Source organism: Tenrec ecaudatus, chromosome 3 (genome assembly GCF_050624435.1).
Source record: "Tenrec ecaudatus isolate mTenEca1 chromosome 3, mTenEca1.hap1, whole genome shotgun sequence".
Classification (NCBI taxonomy): Eukaryota; Metazoa; Chordata; class Mammalia; order Afrosoricida; family Tenrecidae; genus Tenrec; species Tenrec ecaudatus.
In genome coordinates this window covers 119,305,784-119,330,999 of record NC_134532.1, presented here as the reverse complement: position 1 = coordinate 119,330,999, position 25,216 = coordinate 119,305,784, and the positions used below count along the sequence as shown (strand labels likewise).

General features: G+C 40.2%; 1 protein-coding gene across 1 annotated transcript in view; it reads right to left on the bottom strand.

The window, feature by feature from the left end:
• Positions 1–1,497: 1,497 nt before the first annotated feature.
• Positions 1,498–25,216, bottom strand: part of SLC39A8 (solute carrier family 39 member 8) — an 86,227-nt gene continuing 62,508 nt past the window's right edge. The window contains exons 7-9 of the mRNA XM_075543987.1: positions 7,429–7,636; positions 6,634–6,818; positions 1,498–3,079 (exon numbers count right to left, since the gene is read on the bottom strand). Of these exons, the coding sequence (XP_075400102.1) occupies positions 2,927–3,079; positions 6,634–6,818; positions 7,429–7,636 (546 nt within the window). The 3' untranslated portion in view covers positions 1,498–2,926. The remainder of the gene's footprint in view (positions 3,080–6,633; positions 6,819–7,428; positions 7,637–25,216) is intronic.

The following is a 25,216-nucleotide window of genomic DNA, read 5'->3' as shown; positions in this document are numbered from 1 at the left end:
ACGAACAAGAACCAATGGTGCTGAGAGAACAAGTTCAGGCTGCTCTGAAAGCAAGAGTCAAAAACATGAATCCAGAACATGATAGAATACCAATTGAAATGTTTCAACAAACTGATGAAGCATTGGAAGCGCTCACTTATTTATGCTAGAAAATTCAGAAGGCAACGCCTTGGCCAACTGACAGGAAGTGATCCCTATTTGTATCCATCACAGAGAAAGACTCCGCACAGAATGCTCAAATAATAGAGCAATGCCTTTGTTATCATATACAAGGACAATGTTGCTGAAAACCAGGGGACTGGCAGAGGTTCAGGCCAGACTCAGGACGTGGATAAGGGATATCACTGCTGATGTCAGGTAGATCTTGGCTGAAAGCAGAGAGTACCAGAAAGATGTTTGCATCTTATTGACGCTACAAAGCCTTTTGACTGTATGGGTCATAAACTCTGGGTAACCTTGAGGAGACTGGAAAAGCTAGAACAGTTCATTGTGCTCCTGCGGAACCTGCCCATGGGAGAAGAGGCAGTTTTGCCTGACAGAACAAAGAAATGCTGCGTGGTTTAAAATCCGAAGTGTGTGCCAGGATTGTTTCCTGTCACCATATTTTTTCGTCTGTATGATGTGAGGAAATAATCAGTTTGCACAACAGGAAGAGGCATCGAGATCGGAGGAAGGCTTATCAACAAACTGTCATACGCAGATGACACAACCTGGCTTCCTGAAAGTGAGGGGGGCCTGAAACACTTGCTGATGAAGATCAAGAATGGAAACCTTCAGGATAGATTACAAGTCCATTTAAAATTGGCAAAAATCCTAGCAAATGGGCCAACAAGGAAGTCATGGTAAACAGAGTCCAGTTGTCAAGGATTTCGTCGTATGGACTCAGCAGCGAAGGCATGAAACAATGCACTGCTTTGGGTAAACCTGCTTCACCGAACCTCTTTAAAGTGCTGAAAAGCAAGAACGCGACTTTGAGAACTAAGGTGCACCTGACGCATGCCATGGTATTTCCAGTCGCCTCTTCTGTGTGTAATAGTAGGACACTGAATAACAAAGACCCAAGAAGGATCACTCCATTTGAATTATGATGCTGAGAAATATATTAAAAGTTCTATCGTTCCGTTTACTAAATTTTGTGAATAATTATACATCTTTACAGTATTCACTTATTGAATAGCTTTGAAATAAACACATCATTAGTTTCCTATTTATCTCAAATAAAGAAACAAAATCAACAAGAAACTACATTGTCTGCCACCAAGTTCATTCTATCTCAGAGCAACCCAGGAGAATCGGGTAGAACTGGACCAGTGTATCCTTTTTATCAGAGTAGAAAGCCTGATCTACTGCGTAGTGGCTGGTGGTTTCAAACTGTTCACCTTGCAGTTAGCGGCCCAACTTGTCGTCCACTACACCACCCGGGCTCCTCATCATTCCCAGTATCTATGATAGGCATTCCAGAGAATACATAATACAGGAATAATAAATAACGCAAGTCATGATTTCAAAGGCATTTACTATTTGGTCAAAATATTTTTAATTGTCAGTCATAACACAAAATATACATGAACATACATGTTAAATGCTTATCAGATATCCATTACTGTCATGTGAAGCATTTCATGGCTCATGGGGCAATGTAATTCCTGAGATCATTTTTGGCTTTTACCCATTAGTTTCCTGATTACCAAATCTCTTTCCCTAATTTGGGATGATAAATTCAGGTTAGGATGTTCAAATTTAGACCAGGTTCCTGTATCTGCTGAGTTAACATAGGAACCACAGGGTCCAATACACAATCGGTCGTGTTGATGGTCCAGTAGTGGGTATCCTTTCATTCCTTGTAGAGAGAGTTGCCCTGAGCTGGAGCCAATCCCAAGGTGTCTAATAACAATTCCAAAAGATATAGTCCCAACTTCCCCACGCACAGTTATATCAAATAGGAAAAATGTAGACAGAACACACAATAAGCCTTTTATAAACTTCTCCCAATCCCCATAAGGAATGTATGCTGTCTAATTAATCAGTTCTGGGTACACAGCAACCCAGCTGTTGCTTTGCATTGATTGAAAACAACGAAAACAAAAACAACCTTTGCTAAATAATTGCGCTCATCTTTAAAAGTAGATTGCTTAAAAAGGCATTCCATTTCTTTCAACATACCACCATAGTCTACCCCTTTATAAATCAACTACATCCACCAGCGTGCCATCATATTTGCTACTTGCAATGACTGCAACCATCACGTAAGTGGAGAGGAACAAAGCCCTTTCTAGTAAAGTTTGCTGGAGGTCACACAAAGCCTCAGATGAAGTCTGAACTTAGTAGGACTTTAACATTTTATTGGCTCATACTTTTATCAGATGGTTTCCAAAACAATCCTGTGGATCTCTCACTGAAATGCATATAAAACAATAAAAGCGAAACCATGTTTCTCTCTTAGGTCCCTTATGGCCTGAAATCATTTGCATCTGTGCTGTATACCCTTAGTTCCTCGTACACAGCCTGATGAACTTGTCCTTGAAAGCATTAGAACACAGTCCTTCTCAATCAAATAGAACTCCTGGGAAACCACTTGGACCTGTGCTCCTATCTTGTGTTTTTCTCTGGCTTTTGATGTTGGTATAATTATCAAATGCATGTCCCTTGCTTCATAATGGTTTTTTAATAGTCTTTAGTGTAGCATTAGAAAAGTGGGCATTTACCAAAAGTCTGTATACCAACCACTTCAAACTGGAACTACAAACCTTTTGAAACACTTTCAACTACAAATAAAAATGTCATTGACCTAAAAGCAATCATTGTTTTTCTTTAGCTACAATTGAAAACAAAATTTTCTTTTAACTAAGTAGGACCAGTTTAACAATCCCTTTTGAGATGTTTTTGTTGATTAAAGGCCTCCGTTAACAGCACCAGGTTCCATTTCCTAATATTCCAATTCAATGTCCCCTGCAAACAAGGTGATGAGAAGAATGGCTATGAATCCAGTTAACATTCCAGCGTTCTGAATCATGAAGAAGGTGAAATCTGTTTTTCTCCCTGTTACTTTTTCTCTCAACATATCGTTCATCTCTGGAAACTAGAAGAAAGATAGATTATTAGATCACTGTTGCCATCTTGTGGTAGAACGTGAAATAGTCATTTATAGATTTCTGTGCAGGTAACTTGATCATTGATCTTAGATGTTAAATTTTTTAGCATAAAGAACACTTTGTTCTAACAAACTGGCATTCTGTGATGCTCACCCTCCCGGCACGATCACTGAAGACAAAATGGGTGCATAAGCAAATGTGGTGAAGAAAGCAGATGGTGCCTGGCTATCAAAAGTTATATCATCTGGGGTCTTTAAAGGCTTGAAGATAAGCAAGCAGTCGTCTAGCTCAGAAGCAACAAGCCCACATGGAAAAAGCACAACAGCCGGTGTGATTAAGAGATGTCATTGGGATTGGGTAACAGGAATCAGAAGATCCAAACAAACAAAAAAACCATATTGTTGAGTACCAGGGAGCAGAGACCCAAAGCCATGTAGACAATGGGACATCACCTCAAAGAGGGGTCACAGGGAAGGGATGAGTCAACAACCATGGTGCAATAAAGCACTGATGAAACACAATATTCTTCTGATTCCTTGAGGCTTCCTCAACACCCCCCGCCCCGCCCCATCATGACTCTAGTGTTGCCTTTCACTGTGGGGTAGACCAGAGCATGTGCACAGGTACAGATATGAGATAAGAGCTCACAACACATGGAATCCAGGAACAGGAATGGGAATACTGACACCAGAAGTGTTGAGGGAAGGTGGGGACAAGAGAGAAGGAAGGGGGAACTGATCACAATGGTCGACATCTAACCACACACACATCCTCCAGGGGGACAAACAACAGAAACTATGGGGGAAAGGAGACAGCAGTCAGGTAAGATATAAAAATGATACTAATTTGGGGTGGGAATCACATCACCATGAATGAGGGGGAGTGGGTGATGGGGACCCAATGCCCATCTGTAGACAGCTGGACATTCCTTCCAGAGGGGTAGTGGGGAGGAGATGAGTCACTCAGGGTTCAGTGTAGCAACAATGAAACTCAAAACCTTCCTGTAATTCTTGAACGCTTCCTCCCCTCCCAATTATCATGGTCCCAATTCTACCTTGTGGACCTGGTTATACCAGAGGATGTACAGCGGTGTAGTAGGGATCTGGAAACAGGGAATCTAGGATGGATGAACCCCTCAACACCAGCGGTAGGAGTGGCAACACCAGGAGGGAGGGGGGTGGAGAAAGGGAGAACCGATCTTGGAGATCTATGTGTAACCTCCTCTCTGGGAGATGGGCAATGGGAAGGTGGGTAAGGGGAGATGCCGGGCAGTGTAAGATAAGATAAAATAATTATTTATAAACTATTAAGGAAGCAGGGGGAAGGGCGGAGCGGGAAGGTAAGGGGAGGGGGAAAAAAGGAAATCGAGCTGATTCCAGGAACCCAAGTGGAAGGCGAATTTTGAGAATAACGAGTGCAACGAATGTATAAAGGGGCTTTGCTCAATTGATGTATGTATGGATTGTGATAAAAGTTGTATGAGCCCCAATAAAAAGATTCATTAATAAAAAATTTTAAATGATAATAATTTATAAGTTATCAAGTGGTCTCAGGGGATGGGGTGGGAAGAAGAGTTGATACCAAGGGTTCAGTAGAAAGTAAATATCTAAAAGGAATGATGGCAACATATGTAAAAATATGCTTGATACAATTGATTTATGGATTGTTAAAAGAGTTGTAAAAGCCCCCAATAAAATGATATTTTAATTAATATATATAAGCAAAGATAACATAATAAGGAAATCTATCCCTATCATCAATAAATTTGGTAGAGGAATATCTAAAAACAGTTGTTAATTGAATACTTTTTGAAATCATTATGTGTGTGATCTCTTCCATTTTATTCCTTTCTGCGTGTTCTACCCTCACAAAAACATTCAGTTTTTCAATATCTCATGTACTGGGATTGAAAATGGTCATTTTGTTAGAGTGACAGCAACTAAAACCCAAAGCCCTTTACCTAAAATCCACCTTTGCTCAGCAGAGAACGTCTCCTGGAAAGGCTGTGCGCAAAGACCTCTAAGTAACGCCTCTGCAAAATGCATTCTGAAAGTGTTTGCTCTATAGATTGAATTGCGCTGCACTTTGTTAATTATCTTAGAGCTTCGCCAAATCCACCGTCAATTCATGTGCCTGGCTTTAGGAAACTGTTGCTAGGACAAAATGAGTGAGGGATGTGCCGCCATTTTTAAAAGTGCACAACTGCTCTCCAGGTGCACAGCATCCTTTATTGTGGCTGCTTCCTCAGACTGGATAACCACAGCAGGTCCTGTCCTTTGTGAGAAAGAAATAGTGACTCTGCATAAAGATGGAATGAAACAGTGATTGTGCAGAAAACCAGCATGATAGCAGTGATTTGAACAAATAAAGTCCTTCCTCTCAGGACCGGCTTCACAGACAAATGGAGGGTGGCAGCCCCCAGCTGCAGCCAAGAATGAAGGTGCAGGAAATTGAGTCATTGAACTATGTATGTAGTACCTAGTCCATTCCAAATACAAAGGAAACCTCCTGTGATGTTCACGTTCTTTCACTTTCATACACCTTATATTTTCATGTTCCAGAAAACTGTCCATAAGTCAATTCTGTTGCTAATCTACAGGACCATTGATAGGACTTCATAACGCAGACACACACAAAGGACCATCAGATACAATACCTCTCTTACATACACACATACATTCAGATACAAGAAAGGATAGACGCCACACGGGCATAAACATAGATATAGATGTATAATCATCCAGATCAACTTTGCCCAGTTTTAATTTTACAAATGTGGTTTACCAGTTTTAGGTTAGCCCAAGAGGCCTCACTCTTTAGATGCTTTAAAAAATAATAACGTTCTATCTGCTCTTCTGAATGTGGTATCCTCACAAAAGGCAAGGGGAAATCCTTTAGAGACACATGGCCACAGAAGACAAGTGCATCGGCTGTTTAGATGTAGGAGACCTGGGTTGGAGTCCAGGTCAATGCACCTCGTGCATAAGCACCATCTAGGAGGTAGTCATGGACTGCATGTTGCTCTATACTGAGCAGATTTCAGCAGAGCCTTCAGCCGAACACGGAGTAGGAGAAAAATCCTAGTGGCGTTGGATCAAAAATTAGTCAATAAAACCCTATGGTCCTCAACAGTCTGATCTGTCATGGGGCTAACACAGGACTGGGTGGGGAGGGGTGGGGGTGGCTCCATTATAAATGGGATTCCTTTGAGTCAGGGGCTGGCTCAGAGGCTGCTGGCAACCAGACAATAGAAAATACGGTTTATCCTACCATCAGGCCAAAGGACTCACGGAAAAGTCTCTCTAATTCTACAAAAATCAATCATTTCTTCATGAATCAGTAAGAAAGTAGGCTAAGAAACCACAGAAAGTAATTTTTTAAACTACGCAGTGCAAACTACTCCAAAAAGGGTAACTATTGAACTGAGAATTTTTTTAATTACAAAAAAACAAAGACCCGGTACATTGTGAAAATCAGAATACTCCAGATGCGCCTGTCTAAGCTTTAAATTAAAGAGAAGTAAAAGCGTTTCATATCCTACCATGTCTGCCAGGGAAATGTAGAGGAACATGCCTCCAGCCAGTGCAAAGATGATATTGGGAGCAAAGTTGTTGCCCACCAAAATGCCAAAAGCCAGACCGAGGTAGCAGGAGCACGCAGAGAGGAAGTTGAACAGCAAAGCCTGCCGAGTGCTCATTCCCGCGTTGAGGAGGATCACAAAGTCGCCTGCGAGAAGAAGAAACTATCAGGTGAACTTTGTTCCGACTTTTCATGAGATCAATTATGACCATTTGAATCCCACAAGTGCTCCTTCACTGTCATACACCAGCAAGACTCGGAGAACTTGCCCCCTGAAGTACAAGAGGGCCTTTAATTAAATACTCGTAGACAGAGTGCAATTCAACGGTCATGGGCTGAGAGTCAGTAACTAGACGTGTCTCTTATTCCAAAGTCAACTGCCGCCTTCCATCTTCACAAGACTGCCCATCATCCGTGCCGGAAACTTGTCGTGCTAGGTGGCCTGCTGCTTTCACAAAAGGTGACCTGAACGCAATTCCTGAACATCTCATGGCCGTTTGTCTCTGGGCATCTGCCCGGCTGCTCCCACGGTGCCATCGGTGGCACAACCACCTGTGGTGCGTGGCGACCAGACTTCCTTTTCAAGTGCTGATCGTGGAGAGTCAAGTCATGGAGCACATACACGTGAGACACTCGTCTGTCATTTCAGTGACACTATTCAACCAGCAGGGGGAGGGACCGTAACAAAATGTTCCACAAACTTTCTGGAGCCCTCTCAAAACCCACTGCACTCAAGGCACGAAGCAGCGACTCTTACCCAGCTCGTGAGGAAACTCTTCGCAGAGGATCGCTATGGACGTGCTGAGTCCCTGAAGCAGAGACAAGGTAAAGGAGGCTCCGATCGCCAGGCCATCAATGAAGTTGTGGAGGGCATCACTAAGTGTGATCATCCAAGCAATTGTCCCTATTTCTGACAGCTTGGGTCCCTTCAAGCAGGTACATGAACTTGACTCCCTCTTTCCATCCTGTAAGACAGCAGAAAATTCATTAACATGATTATCACTTTCTTGAAGGATTAAGAGGTACAGAGAAGTTGGAGATGGTAAGAAAGACAAATAGCTGTCATTTAAGTCTTCCACAGTGGAACATATCCCTGAATGATGTATAACAGCAAAAAGCAACTATGGTAAGGAGAAAGGAAATCTAACCATTGATAACCCCAGTACAAGCCACTTATTGATAGTTTAATTATCCTTAAAAATATCTTATTTGAACAAAAATTCTTAGTATTCTCTTTCTAAAATGTATTAAATGTTAACCTAAAACTTACTTATTCAAAGAAATAATGTCTTTTCTATATTGAAGTTTTACTGGGAAATTCATATTGAAGGCATGGTGAAAAATTTTAATCTCTTCTATGCCATTGTGTACAAGTCCTGGTGGCCCAGTGGTTACACATGTGGTCTGCAAGTTTGGCAGTTTGAAACCACCAGCAGCTCCTTGGGAGAAACACAGGGCTTTCTACGCTCCTATATAGTCACAGTATGAAACTCACAAAGGCCTGTAAGGTTGCTATGAATCGGCATCTCCTAGATGGCAGTGAATTTGGCTTGGGTTTGGTATGCCATTGTGCATGCAATGTCCACCTTTCCCAGGCATCTGAGATTACTGAAAATACGAAGGCTTGGGTCAGGTGCAACTTTGCCCTCCAAGTCGCATCCTTGCTTTGCAAGACTATAGAGAGGGCTTGTGCAGCAGATCTACCCAATATGATGTTCCTCAGCTCCCCCGACTGCTCCTTCCATGACCATTGACTATAGATCCAAGCAAGATGAAATCCTTAACTTCAATCTTTCTCCATTTATCATGATTCCGTCGCAAACCTACTGGTTACGTTGTGAAGATGTTGGGCTTCTTTATAATAATTGGTAAGCCATATTAAGGGCTGAAATCCTTGATCTTCATCAGCAAGTGCTTCGAGTCCTCCTCACTTTCAGAAAGTGAGGTTGTATCATCTGCATATGCCAGGATATTAATAAGCCTTGCTCTAATCCTGATGCCACATTCTTCATATAATCCAGTTTTTCTAATGATTTTCTCAGCACACAGATTGAATAAATATGGTGAGAGGATACAACCCTGACACATAACTTTTTTAATTTTAACCATGCAGTATTCCCTGGTGCTATTTGGACAGTCACCTCTTTATCTACGCACAGGTTCCAAATGAGCAAAGTGAAGTGTTCTGGACTTCATCTTCCTCCCAAGTCTATCCATTTCAATATCACCTCACATGCATGTGAAAGAAGAATACTGACTTCAGAAGACAGAAGTAGAATGGGTGCTTTTGAATGATGCTCGAGAAGAATACTGAACGTACCAAGAACTGCCAAAAGAACAGACAAATGCATCCTGAAGGAGCCGAGGCTCCTGAGAAGCAAGGATGGGTGACGTTGTCTCACATATGTTGAACATGTTCTCAGCAGAGAACGTTCTTGGAAAAGAACATCAGACTTGATCAAGTAGAGGAACAGCTAAAAACAGGAAGCCCCTCCTCCACAAGATGAACTGACACAGTGGTTGCAACCCAGGATTCAACCTTAACAATTGTGAGAATGACGCAGGACAAGGCAATGTTCCATTACCCCGTACAAAGGATCACTAAGAGTCGGAACCAACTCAAAACCCCTAGCAACATACCATGGCATGGCTATAAACAAAGTATCTTCAATTTTTAAATGGAAACATATATTAAATGGTTATTTTATTTCTGAACAATTTATTAATTTCTCGATGTTTTATGGGTCCTGTGCTGTGTGTTTAGGCTACAACAACATGGTCCCAACTTATTCTATCTTTCAATGTTTGATTTAGCAAAATTCAAATGGATGATTAGAATAGACCTGTCTTTACACTAATCATTATTTCCACTTAAAAAGTAATAACAATCTTTAAAAAATCCAATAACAGATCCCTGTAGGAATTTAGAATCCACTAATATTTACAAAATTGTGGACAAATTTCCAACATATGTATATCCCAGAAAGGAGAGGAAAATATAAGTTAAGTTGAAGTCATTTAGCAGTTTGCAATTAATCAACTAGGGAACATTTTCTTCCTACTTTTCCTCCCCTCAACACTAGAGCCAATCAGCATAAAGAGGACAAGGCGGAGAAAGACAAACAGAGCAACAGGCAGGGGGAGCGCAGACAAAGAAACAAGCTGGATGTTCTTTAATGTAGATCATATGAGTCATAGCAAGGAAGTAGGGTAAAAGAGGTGATGGATAATTTTCTGCATGTCCAAGAGTGCCAAGGTAAATCTATAGAGACAGATAATTGTAGGTATAGCTGTGGACATGGGCTTCAGAAAAACCAAACTCGATGCCCTTGAGTCAATGCTGACGCACAGTGACTCCCTGTGGAATTTCTGAGACTATAACTGGTTATGAGAGTAGAGGGCCCAATCTTCCTCCCGCGGAGCTGCTGGTGGTTTCGAACTACCGACCATGTGGCGTGCAGCCCAGCGCATAACCACGACACCATTAGGGATCCCTATGCGGTTCAAACGATTCATGGAATTAAGATTATCTTTTAATTCCATTTTTTTCATGAACTTTTTGAAGTCCTCTCAAATACACAGCATTATCTATTGGACATCTTTTTGGTAAAAATGATAGTTATTCTTATAATTAAATGACAGTCAATGCCAATCATACCTGTTAAGTGTCATATACACAAAAATGCTGATCATCATTCTCTCTGGTAATACCATGATCATCTTTTTTCCCACCTTTTCCAAAATTTTTATTTATTTCCTTCTTGTTTTGTTTTGGTGGGTTTTTCCTCCCCCGCCCCTCCTTATTTATTATATTAGTGCACCAGAAACAACAGAATAAAATCATGGGGAAGCAGGTGAGGGAAGCGAACCTGTGAAGACATGGGAGTTATCTTTATGGAACCAAGTGATGCCAGAGAAGCAGGGGATTGGCAAGACTTGATTTGCAGCCTTCTTCCAAGAAAGTGCTTTGTCTCATTGAAATGACTCATTTTTGTTTATGTGTTTAATGGCTCTGGAAAGCAGCAGGAACACAGTCGAATGCTCTTCTGGACTAAGAGAGGGTGAGCTATGATTAGTGAAAAGGCATTTAGATTTATTCTCTTTATGCTTTATTGATCAGAAGGCAAAAGCAAACAACCATGGCAAAGATAAGTCCAATTTCACACGCCATGTGGCAAACAGAAAGAAATGTGCAAAAGGAAGGAAGAGTCCTGTTAAAATACAAGAAGTATTCAAGCAAAAATAAACAGTAGCAGTCCACCAAAAAAGATGTCAAAGATGGAACAATGAAATATAAATGTTAGTGAATAGATGTGTGTGCAAAGTATATGTAAATAACTATAAAATGCATGCCCACAGTGAGAAATTAATGTAATATAAAACAAAATAATAAAATGGGTCAAAGGGCTGCAAATTAATAGGGATATGACAAAGAACACAGAATTTGAAGACATACACGCTAAACTATTAGAGAGAACAAGCCTTAGCATTAGGTGAATCTGAGTTTGAAAAATGGCTCTTCCACTTAAGAGCTCTGTGCCTTTGAAAAAGTCACTAGGCATACCTGAGCTCCAGAGCCCACACATGTAAAATGGAGGTTGTAATAGTACCACCTTCACCGAACTGTTGAAGTAACTAAATAAGAGTATCATTATTATCCCATGAGTCTTATATCTTCAAACACTTTTAAATAACATAGCATCATGAAAAAGAGTATAAACAAAAGTGCCTACAGAAAAAGTTTTTATAGAAAATAATTATCAAATTCATCATCTTGGATCCTCAGGCCATCCACTACACATGTGCACATTCAAGCTACAAAAAATCTATGAAGGAAAACTATGACCTTGAGCAAATCCCATCAGAAATTAGAGACTAGATCAAGAGTAGATTTGATTCATAAATAACAATGCCCAGACAAGTTGTGTGATGACTTAAAAAATATTACACATGAAGTCATTAAAAAGGCAAGAAATAAAGTGTGATAGATATGTTGAGGGCCAGGATTCTCAGTGGGTTGGCAGTTAAGGCCTAGTGACGGACCCCCCATGATGTGCTCTCACACAATACAAGCAACTGCAAAATGGGATCTGTGTGAGTCTCCAAGCAGTTAAAGAAGATTGGGGTGGATGCAACCCCTTCCTTGAGTCACAGCCCCGATGCACCCCAAAGGCAGTTGCCTCAGAGGTGTGGGGCTACTTCTTGTAAAAGCAGATTCTTTGTTGCTTTTTGCTGGGACTAGATCTTGCATCTGGTTTATCTACCTCTAGTTCTTTGGATTTGAGCCAATGACCTTCCATATTGCCTGAAACCATCAGAAGCCTATCATCTGACCTGCCATCTGACATGCCAACCTTGAATCCATGTGCCTCTGTAGTCACCAGCTTGAATTACTGACCTTGGATTCATCTTCCCCTGCAGTCACTACCCTGTGGGATTCCTGTCCATCAGCTCGTGAAGTCAGGAGAAGCCTCAAGTTGAACATCTGACCAAAGGCTGGGCACCCACTGGGGCTCAGTCACAACTTGCCGACTTCTACACCAGTGTGAGTCTTTCCCTTGATATGAATTTGTATGCATGTGCCACTCTTTTTGCTTCTCTAAAGAAGCCAGTCTAACACAGAAAGACCAAAAGAGACATGAGAATAGACTTGTTCTTAAACACAGAAAAATTAAAGTGGATGAAAAGATGAAGTGAAAGAGCTGAACAAAAGATTTCAAAGGGCAGCTGAGAAGGCAGAGTAACATGTTATACTAAAATTGGCTATGATCTCTAGTCTGAAACCCCAAAGGAAAAAGTACCCAAGGGTAGTTCTCAAGCTCAAAGAACTGAAAACAATAAATAAAAACCACGAGCTTCCAGTTGTGATACTGAATGATTCTATTGGCGAAATATTTAATTATGCAAGAAGCAGCTAAAGAAAAAGAAAGGCATACAGTCACTGGACCAAATAAATAATTGGTGGACGCTCAATCACTTCAGGAGGCACACATGATCAAGAACTGGAGGTTCAGAAAGGAGAGGTCCAAGATGCACTGAAGATATTGGGGGGAGGGGAATCGAAATATAAATGAGGCCCAGGAGTTGACAGAATACAAATTTAAATTTTTCAACAAACAGATGCCACACTGGAGGCGGATACTTGTCTGTGCCAAGTCATTTGGAGGACAGTTACTGGTTAACCCAGTTTTTTTTGTCTAATCCTAAGAAAAATACCCCAACAGAATGCAGGGATTATTGAACAATATTATTAATATTTCATGTAATTAACATTTTGCCGAAGATAATTCAAAAACAGTTGCAGGAGTACATCAAGAGAATGTCCAGAAATTCAAGTCAAATTCAAAAGAGAACATATAAGATATATCATTGCTGATGTTATATGAATCTTAGCTGAAAGGAGAGAATACCAAAAATATGTTTACTTGATTATTCAAAGGCATTCGGCCATGTGTATCATGACAAATTACAGAAAACATCGAGAGGAATGGGTATTCCAGAGCACTTAATTGTACTCAAGCAGAACCTGTACATAAGCCAAGAGGCTTACCATCAAGGACTGTGTGCATCAAGGTCGTCTTTCTGTTTTTTCTACTTATTCAATCTATGTGCTGACCATATCATCTGAGAAGCTGGATTCTATTTGCAAAGAATGCAATCGAGTTTGCTGAATGTGAAAAGGGCCTGAAGTTCTGATTGTCGAAAATCAAAGGCTGAAGTCTTCAGTAGGGATTACAACTCAGTATGAAAGAAACAACAATCTCCACAATTGAACCAATAAGCAACATCGTGACACACAGAATATTGAATCTGTCAACTATTTCATTTTGTAGGCTCCACATTTAATGGTCCTAATAGCTGCAGTCAATAAACCAAACATAAGGGGAAATCCTTTGCAAATGATCTCCCAAAAGTGTTCAAGATCAAAGCTGCCACCTTGAAGACTAAGGTCTGCCAAACCCAAATCATATTTTCAGTGGGCCAGAAGTGATGTGAAACCTGAACAAATGAAGAAGGAAAACTGAAAAAGAATCGATGCCTTTGAATTAGGGTGCTGGCAAAGAAGATTGAATATACGGGGAACCGCCAGACGAACAAATAAAGATGTCTTGGAAGAAGTACATCCAGAACACCCCTAAAAAGTGAGCATGGGCAGACTTTGATGCACATGCTTGGGTCGTGTTATCAGGAGGATCCAAGACCTGGGGAGGGCGCTGTGCTTGGCAGAGGAGAGGGCAGCAGAGAGGAGGATGCCTCTCGGCAAGATGAAGGGACACAAGTAGCACGGTGGCTTCGACAATGGGCTCGGAAATTGCAACCACTGTGGGGATGGCACAGTGTTACCTTCTGTCGTACATGGAGTCAATATGAAGCCGACCTGACCAGGGGGTCTTTAACAACATCAATTGACAATATAGTAGGATAAAAGGAGGAGAAAATTAAATCTACAAAGAAAAAGCTTTGGAAAATCAGGGAGTATCAGAGAAGTGCAAAAGAACAATTAAGAACAAATTTAATAAGGATAGACAAGTTCAGGCATAAATATGTTCTTGGAGAAAGTCCAACTTCTGAAGCTCAACGTTGTATAAAAGAGCCAAGAGATTAATTAGTCAGAAAGAAAACCCTCTGTGAAAAGTATGAAACCCAAGTTAATAGGTTTATATGAATCATATAGTGGATGGGAATAAGAGGGAAGTAACTTTAAAGTAAAGTAAAGTTAGTAATGTAGTGTGTATGTATAGCCCTTCAAAGTTTTCAAAGCACCTCCAGCTGTTAACTTCTTCACTTTCTTTTGACCTTTACAATATCCTCATGAATGTGACAGGATGGAGGCTGGTATCTCAATTTTAGAAATGAGGCAAAGGACAACCCAAGAATACAAGTGATTGCTCAAAGTCACACAGAGGTGTTGGGGTTAGACTAAATTATTTACTGAGCACCTATTTTGAAGCAGGCTGGAACCATGCTAAGAATATATGAATATATAATAATCTTCATCTTGTTCAAATTCATACTCCAGAAAAGAATCTCTAAAATTCCAACTTCAGGTCTATGATAAATAATTCCCATTTGCCCACACAGAATAGTCTCCACCCCTTCTCCCCACTGATCTCTCCCTGAGGTTGTCCTGAGTGAATCACCTCTACAGGTTCCTTGTCCTCTGGTTTCCACTTGGAATTGACCTATGCCTCTGATCTCCCTTCACAGACTTCCTTCAGTCTTCTGTGACCTTCAAATGAAGGACATAGTTCCTCTCAACACAATTCTGTCCATTTGCCCTTCCTCCACTCTTTGGATTTAGGCGTGGCCACAGCTTTGACCTTCCCAGTTCCTGCTCCATGCACTGTCCCTAATAACTCTCTTATAATCAACTCACACCTTTTAAATGAACCCTCCTCAAATTAATTTAGGGTGCTACATCTAACACACTGTTATGAAATCCAAAATTTAGAAGTGCAAGTCTAGTCAGAGGTTCCTCAGGAGAAAGATCCGGTGTTCAACCTTCAAAACGTCCACAATGTGAAAACCTGTAGAACACAGTTCTGCTCGAACATACATAGAACAGCCACAAGTCGGGCTCAACCTGATAGCCCCTGGCTGCAAATTATGATCATTGGAATGTGCCTTCTGTTTTTTATTAGGATCCTACCAGATGCAACAATGATGTGGGAAGTGGCCATAGGACATAGACTCCGAAAATGGAATACTTTAATTGGTGTTCTCATATGGGATTTGGGCTACATGTAAAGTGGCCTGTATTTCTGAATGAAGCCCAGACCACAAAACAGCTCCAAAAGGTCCAGGCTGTGTTGCAAGCTTCCTTTGCACATGACTCTTTTGATCTATCAAAGTCAATTAAACTTCACAATTCCAAGGCAGATAATCTAGAGGCACCTCTGGCAAAACCTAATCAGAGAATCACAGCACAGCCTCCTAGGTATTTCAAGTAAAGCCACATCCTCTTCTGCATTTATTATCCTCTTTTCCAAAAGTAATTCCTGCTCCTGGGTAACCAGAGAGAGTAGTGTGAAGTGACTTTGGGATCTAGACAGACCAACATGAACTGGATGCCTGCATAACATAAAACTGATGTTCAAGGAAACATTACACTATTAAACAAAATAGCAGGTTAAACCCGAGTTAGCACATAAAATTAACCATCCCAGTGGCCACAGGGAACGCCTCATAAAATTGGAGGAAGAGAAGAACAAATTAAGATTAGATACCATGAAAGTCTAGATCCGCTACCATTGCAATGTCCCCATGCATCAAGGCCAGCCTTACTCTGCTCTTCACCTAAGAATGCATTGGCGTAGCAACATTAAAGAAAGCCGAGGCTGATGCTGAGTCCACCCCCCACCCCCAAAACCCACCATTGTCTAATGGGCTGGTGGGAAGGGAGACCAGATGGATTTGCGAGGCAGCAGGATGATTCTTACGTGGTAGTCTATTGAGTTCCTCCATCCATACATCTAGATTCCCAAATATATGTACATATTCTATGGCTTCCCTGTTTAGGTAATTCTGTTAGGGCTATCATTCATAGACTTAGTAAATCTGCTTTCTGACCAAAGTATCCTACGCAAACTGCCTTTGAACCATTTTTCATAAAAGAGAAATGATAAAACTGTTTGTATAGAATTTATTGGTCATATCATTGTCCTGCATGGATACAGCTACATGAATTTAATTGAAACATCCTGCGAAAGGTTCAGTCAAGGTAGAAGCCAAGAAATAAGACCTTAAGTGGTTGGATTTCTGTCTGAAGTATGTAGATATATGATTTCAATAAGCATCCAAATATATGGTATTATCTCTCTGCAGAAGGGTTACAGGTCTAGGAACCAAAAGATAGAGAGCTAAGGGTGCCCCATCTCAACTTTATACCTAATAATCCACTGGAAGGCTTCTGTTAATCTGTCTCCAAGACCATGGGCTTGGTGAGTTTGGCAGTCCTAATATCAGAAAATATATTGAAAATACCCCTGCAAACATAATAATAAGGGCATGGAATATATGAAGGATGGATTTTAGGAAATTTGAGTGGAAAAAAAGAAATGCATAAAGATTGGTATCCTTGGCATTATTGAACTGAAATGCTGTTATTGGCCATTTTTAATCATAGGGCTTATAATGACAACTTCAAGAAGAATGGTGTAACATTCATTGTCAAAGAAATTTTTTTTCAAAAAAAAGAAAATTTTTTTTCAAGAACAGCTTAAAGTGCAATGTTGTCTACAGTAGAACAATATTTATAGACCTATAAGGAAGACCAGTTACTACAACTATTTTTCAAATGTATGCACCAACCACTAAAGCCAGTGATGAAGAGACTGAAGAATTCGACCACTCATTCGCCCTAAAATTGATCAAACATGGGATCAGGATGCATTGATAATTACTGGTAACTGAAATGTGACATTTAGAAACAAAGAATAAGGAAGAGCAGTTGTGCAATATGGTGGGCAGAAATGAAGCTGGCGATGGCAGGAAAGAACCTTGCAAGACCGATGCCTTCTTCATGGAAAAGACCCTTTCCCAACAGCCAACGGCAACTCTACACCTGGACAAAGGAATGAATATCAAAGTAACTGTATCTGCTAGAAGAGCCAATAGAGAAATAATCAATATCGTTCACCAAAACGGGGACCAGCTATGAAACAGTTGTTCACATACACTTTCAGAAATGGAAAAAAGTTAATGAAAGCCAAAACACAACCTAAATTATATCATTCATGAATTTAGAGATGATCGTAAGTACAACGTTGTCACATTAACTACTAATGCCCAAAGACAAGATGAGACTTGCTCTTGAATGAAGAGTGTCTACAGCAAATGGAAGGAATAATGAAGTAAAATGGCAGAACACACAATCTCAAAGGTAGCGCAAAGTCAAAGTAAAGCATGATAAGGAAATGTACAAAGATCTGGAGCTAGAAACAAAATGGGAAGACTCTCTCTAAGTGAAAGAACTGAAGAAATCATTAAACCTCCAATTGAACTACTGAAGGGTTTATGGATAGATGTCGAATGACAAAAGAAATATTTTAAAAGGTGGAAGGAAAACAGAGTCTTTGGACCAAAAAGGTTTGGTCATTGTTCCATCACATCAAGAGATACCATATGATAAGAATCAGTGACATTGAAGGACACAGTCAAAGCTGCATGGAAGTCATCAATGACAAACCAGGCTCCATTTCACTTAATCTCAGCCCTAATCTAAGAATAATTAATTTCTGTGATGTGTCCCTAATTGATAGCTGACCTCATGAAAAGATCAGTGAAGATATGGGTGCTATAGCAAAGTATGATGAAGAAATTAGATGATGTCCAGTTATCAGAAAGAATATCACATGGAGTCTTAAAGTCTTGTCTTAAAACAATGGTTTTCAACCTGTGGGTCACAACCCCTCTGGGGGTCAAATGACCATTTCACAGGGGTCGTTTGATTGATAACAGTAGCAAAATTATAGTTATGAAGTAGCAGCAAAAATAATTTTTTAGTTGGACGGGTCACTACAACATGAGGAATTATATTAAAGAGTCACAGCGTTAGGAAGGTTGAGAACCACTGTTCTAAAACAAGTAGCCATCTAAGGTAGATGTCAACTAAGTCCACACAAAAGAATTGTAAATAATAAAATCAAAGACCAGAGGAGGGAATGGCATTAGAATTTATACTCTGAGCAACCATTTGCAGAGATCATGGGTGACAGTGAAAGCCCCAAATCCATTTGCAGGGTTCCCATGTGGATTAATCCTCCAGGGAATTTCCTCTGACAATTGAGAACGGCAAGGGATGCGGATAGCTTGCTCTCAGAGTCCTTTAGAAAGTGGGTTATTGTAGATGTCGTCTGGTTAAAAGTTAACATCTTGTCATTCAAGCTCCCTTTTGATCCATTTTAAATTTGCTGCGATTTTTTAATGTTTTCTCCTTTTTTCCTATTGCTTTTCTATAATTTTTCTAGTTTACTTTGTTACCAGTGGTGAGGCTTTTTGGTTTTGTTCTTGTCTTTGTTTTCTGTGTATGAAATCCAGGATAGGTGAATCTATAGAGACAGTTCCTGGATTAGTAGTTACTTAGGGGGGTGCCGGGGAGGTTGGGGGATATGGCAGTTACCTAATCCCCTGTCAATTTAATGCCAAGAGGTGTTGTCTAGCCGGTCAACCAGATCACAGCTAATGGTGCTAATGTGTGGACATGGACTTTTCCTAAGGACATACAGTCTCTCTGCTTGGAATTCCTGTTGACAAGCCACATAGAGCCAAGCTGATGGAGCCAGAGCCCTGGAGCTGGAGGAGCCATATGGAGACCCATGCAAGCACTGAGATGCTTCCACAAGATTTTTCACCCACTGGCCTGTGATCTTCCTGTTTTCAGCATCATTGCATTTGCTGTGCGAGTCTGTAGAAGAATGTATGGAATAATATCAGGCATATGGGCTAATATCGGACTTATAGGATAATATTGAACTTAGGAACTTGATCTGGTCTGGGCCAGGATGTTTTCTTAATATGCAATTCCATTGGATATAAAACTCTCTGACACATATGTGAATGTCAATGAATTTATTTCTCTAGTCTACCTGAACTGACACAGGGGAGGAATGTGAAGCTAATAACGATGAGTAAAAAAAAATGAGAAAATGTTTTAAAATCAGTTGTAGTCATGATTGCACAACTATTTTAATATTATTGAAATATTTCATTATATGATATGTCAATAAAAATTTTAAAGACTCCAAGAATTGATGGAATACCAATTGAAAAATCACAACAAACTGATTTGAAAGACAGCTTTCTGTCCAATTGACTGTGCATCTACTTCAAACTAAGGTGATCTAGCAGAACTAAAAATTATTAAACAATATAATTAATATCACATGCAAGTAAATTTTGATAATTTAAAAATTCATGCAACAGTACATCAACAAAGAGCTGCTATAAATTCAAGGTAGATTTCAAAGAGGATGAGGAACAAGAAATACAATTTCTCATGTCTGATGGTCCTTGGCTAAATGTAGAAAATACAAGAAAGATGTTTTCATGTATTTTATTGGCTATGAATAGGCCGTGGACTGTACGGATCATAAAAAACTATGGCTAATGTTGTGAAGAATGGAAATTCCAGAAGACGGTATTGTACTCATGCAGAACCTGTACATAGACAGCAGTTCAAACAGAACAAGAAGAAGCTATATGATTTAAGTCAAGAAAAGTGTCCAAAAGGATTTTGTCTTTTCACCATAATTCTTTAATCTGTATGCTGAGCAAATAATCCAAGAATCTAGAATATATGAAGGAAACACACAGTATCAAGATTAGAGGAAGTCTCGTTAGCACCCTGAAAGACTCAGACAAAACAACCCAACCTGGATGAAAGTGAAGAGGATGCTGAAGCACTTACTGATGAAGAACAAAGACTACACCCTCCAGTTTGGACTATGGCTCAAAGGGAAGAAAACCCAAAGCTTCACTGTGGAACCAAGAGACTTTGCGATAAACAGAGCAAAGATTGATTTTGTCCAAGGTTTCACTCTGCTTGAATTCAAAATCAACAGTCACAGAAGCAGCAGTCAAAAATATCAAATATTATATTTCATTGGACAAATCCACTGCACAAGGCCTATTTATAGCATTATAGACCAAAGATATCATTAGAAGACTAACGTGTGCCTGACCCAAGCCGGGCTATTTTCCATCACCTCATCTGCATGTGAAAGCTGTACGGGGAAGAAAGAAAACTGGAGAAAACTAGATGCATTAGAATTATAGTTTTAAAGAGGAATATTGGAAATATCATGAACTGTTGGAAGGACACGCACATGCATCTTGGAGAAAGCACAGACAGAATTCTCCTTGTAAGTGCAGATGTTGAGATTTGACCTCGTGTATTAGTGGCAAACTATCAGGACAAATCAGTCTGGGGAAAGGACGTCATGCTTGGTGACGTCGAGAGTCAGCGAAAAAGAGGGGAGACCCTAACTGAGACAGACCGACATCATGGCTGTGAAAACAGGCAGTCATGAAGCTCTAATAGTGATCAGGGCGTGGGGCGGCCAATGTTTTGCTCTGTTGTATATAGGGTCATTATGAATGGGCACAACACCTAACAATAACAATGATAAACGTAACACACAGGACTAAATCGATATAAGAGGATTGTAAAGAAGCAAAGTCGCTCTACAGATGTAAAATTGTATTATGCTTTGCTTTTATGGATATATTTTCTGGTGATTCCAATGATTATATATGGTGATTCTTGATTCTTCACTTTAGCCATGAAAAGACATTTTCTGCTCACAATGAAAAAAACTCTGTAACCATCTGAGAGCAGCAAAATTAGTTTTATTTTAGTGCGCATGACTAGACATGATTTAAATGTATTTAGTTTCTACTCATTTGGTTTTAGAAAAATCCCATACGTATTCCCCAAACTCTTTCTGCTAATGAAAGTAACCATTAGCAGGAAAATAACAACTTCCAGAAACCTTGAAAATCATTTCCTTTCTCGCCAACCCTCTGCGGAATGTGAATAAAGTTGTTTTGGTCTTTGGAAGCTGGAATAATTACCTTTTATTTTCAGAATGGGACTACATTATTTTACTGCCTTAAAAAAACAATAATTTAAAGCAGTGGTTCTCAACTTTCCTAATGCCACGACCGTTTAATACAGCTCCTCATGTTGTGGTGACCCCCCAACCATAAAATTATTTTTGTTGCTACTTTATCACTGTCATTTTGCTACTACTATGAATCAGGCGACCCCTGTGAAAGGGTTGTTCGGCCCCCAAAGGGGCCACGACCCACAGGTTGAGAATGGCTGATTTAAAGGAAACCTGAGAGATTTGCAAGAAAGGAGCTACTATTTTGCCAGCAAAATTTTAAATATACACTAATTAAATATTTACAGTTTCCTAATGGACTGTTTACACCACTCTGAAAGGTTGTCACCGCTTCCTCCAGTTGAGGCTAGCATCTGTGCATTTGTGCATCCGTGCATTCATGCATTCGTGCATTAGTACACTGGGAAAACAGGCTATAATGTACTCCTGGAGTCACACAACTCTCATGGCTACTCTCCCACACACTGCCACGGAGTTGATTCCACATCATAGCAACTATTAGCAAAGAAGACAGCTTCACCTTTTGTCCTGGGGCAGCTCCTTGGTCTAAAACACTGACTTTGTGGTCAGCAGCCCAGTCATTACCCGACAGCACCCCCCAGGACTCGTTAGGTAAGGAGAGGCCCCAGGAATTTGGTGAAGATTAAATTTGAATTGAAGAAATTGATTTCCAGGATGTGAAAAAGCAGTATTCTCCACAGATAAGAGTATCTACATTTCTTCCTTACTTTTTCTTTCTTTCTTTTCTTTTTTTTGATATTAGGGCTTTCAGAATAATTCAGACGAGGAAACAAGCTGGATGGGGTGGATGGAGGATGGAGGAACTGTTCTCAAGCAATATCCATCTATTATGCACTTCCTATTTGAGATGAACTGTGTCAAGATCTGAACAACTACAAAGAGAATATCCAATGGCCACCAAACACATGAAAAGATGTTCAATGTCGTTAGCTACCAGAGTAATGTAAATCACAACCACCATGAGTAACCACTGAATTCCACCTGCATAGCTAAGGTAAAATGAACAGAAAATAGCACATGTGAGCGAGGATGTGGCAAAACTGGAACCCATATCCATTGCTGGAAGGACGGCCACGTGACACATCTGTGACGGAAAACAATGTGGTCATTCCTCAAAAAACTGGAATTGCAACTACCATATAACAGCACTTCCACTGGTTCTGCTCGCAAAAGTCTTGAAACCCAAGACTCGTATAAGCACCAGTATTTTCTGTAGCACTACGCACAATCGCCAGGAGGGGAAACAACCTATAGTAGTCATATTCTCTGTTGTCAATCTGATACTTAAGATTGAAGGGGTGCAGTTTACCTGTCAATAAGGTCACAGCTTGATGACCTCATTTGGAGGCAGTAAGGAGATAAAATGGCTCCCTAGGTGGGACACACACTGACTCCCTGTGACACGTTCTTGTTGAGAAGACACATGGAGCTACGCTAAAGCCCTGGAGTTGAAGGAGCCAAGTAGAGACCCCTGCTAATGCTGAGATGCTGCTACTGCCACTGGATCCACAAGACCTTCCGTCCACTGGCCTGTGATCTTCCTGCACCTGGCGTTATAGCACATACTTTGTGAGTCTGAAGAGGAAATTATAGATTAGTATCAGACATATGGGCTAATATCTGACTTATGTACTTGATCTGGACCGGGCTGGGATGTTTTTCTCAATATTCAATTGCTCTTGTATATATTATACAGCTCTTTCTTATACGTATATGAGTCTCCCTGAATTTGTTTCTCTAGTCTACCCTGACTAACACACAACCTGTGTCCACCAACAGATAGAATAAACAAAAGTGATACTGACCTACAAGAAAACACTACTCAATAAGTAGAAGAAAGGAAGTCTTGATGTATACTACAGCACCGAGCAAACTTGACAGTGCTGTGATGAATAAAATAAAGCAATCACAAAAAGGTAAATATTGTATAATCTCCCTTATATAAAAGATAAGAAACAGAGAATATGGGCCAAGTTTTGCCTTGTTTTGCTTTACTTTTGTGGTTACCAGGGGCAGGAAGGAAGAAGGTGACAGTAATTTTTTTTAAATCTCATTCGTTACGGGCTCAGTTGCATAGTCAATAATTGCAAGCACTGTCAGTAAGCAGTATAGTGGGCTGTACATGGTGAGACTGTTGAACTGGGATAGGTTTTACTGTGTAAATTCATAACAACAAAATGAAGAAGAATTGGACAGAAGATGTACGTCCAATGGAGTACAGGCTGTGGATTAATCCTGCTTGATCATGGGCAGGTAAGATCTAGAAACATTAGCCTTTGAGGGTTAGGAGCTTGGAGAAAGTGTTACGAGCTAAGGATGATTGAGGGAAGAGAACAAGGAGTGTCAGTAGAATCGGGTGACAGAGTTGGCCATTAGAACCCTAATAGAGGTGGCAAGACATAGGCAGTCTGCCAACAGAGAAGAAAGGTGGCAACCGACATATGAATAATAAACTATTCTCTTCGAGGAGGCAGCCAGCACCATGGTCTGTACTTAAGTCATGCAGGAAAACAGAGACCATCTCTACTTTGTATGAGGATGTGCTGTGTGGGGTTACAGAGAGAACCAGGGTATGGTCATCTTAACCCCTCTGCAGGTGTCACTGTGACCTTCTGAGTATTTGTTGACTAGTTTACGAATATATGTTTCACAGTAGGAAACTGAGCAGCAAGGGTACAGAGAAGTAATCATAACAACGACAGCTCGAATCGCATGTCCTCACAGCACACTCTGGATGCTCCTGGCAGTCTTCTAAGCATTTCACATCTGTCACATAACTTAATTCTTACAACAACCCTGTATGGGTGTAACTCCAATATGGGGAAGTGAGAAAACTTCAGAGTAGAGAGAATATAAAGGCCTTGCCTGCCTGAAACCATGTTCCAGAAAGAAACAGAACAGAATTTAAATTGCACAGCATAATCAACTACATGACAAGACCTGCTATGAGCATCCATCAGTTGTAAGAAAATTAGGGTGCAATGTGACCCCTTCCTCAGATCACAACCCAGAGCTGTGGAAAGGGAGCTTTCTCAGGGGTGTGTCCTATGTCCTATGTCGGGACTCTGTGGGAAAGCTTGCTTGCTTTTTGCTGGGTCTGTACATGGCTCGCCTATTTCTGGAAATATTGTTCCAAAATGGATGAAAAATGTTCTCACATCAGTTAATTCCAGTGAAGCATGCAGCCTGATGACATATGATTTCAAATTCTATTCATAGAATTAGCATGCGAGGACATGATTTTATCTGAGGTTATGCTATTTGGGTGATCAAGGATAGCCTCTTTGAGGAACACACATGTGGCATGTGACAGGTGATCTTTAGATAGATGGTGAATGGATTAATGAAAGAATATATGCCTGAATAACATCTTCCTGTCCTTTAATTACCTTCACTGGTTTGACTTATGGGTCAAAATGTCATACTGAGCACAAAACATTAATTCAAAAGAGGCATCATCCAAATCTGATTTAAAATAATCATTATTGGGAGCGGGGAGGGAGGGGGAAAAGAAAAGGAGGACCTGATGCAAAGGGCTTAAGTGGAGAGCAAATGCTTTGAAAATAATTAGGGCAAAGAATGTACGGATGTGCTTTATACAATTGATGTATGTATATGTGTGGATTGTGATAAGAGTTGTATGACCCCCTAATAAAATGTAAAAAAAATGATTAGGGCAAAGAATGCACAGATGTGCTTTACACAATTAATGTATGTATATGTATGGATTGTGATAAGAGCTGTATGAGCCCCTAATAAAATGTTTTTAAAAAAAGAACTCCCAATAAAAGTATTTCATTTTAAAAATGAAAAAAAAATAAAATAATCATTATTTTATATCAATATTATACAACTGATGTGTTGGTCAGCGTAAGAAATATTAAAGTAATTCAGAAA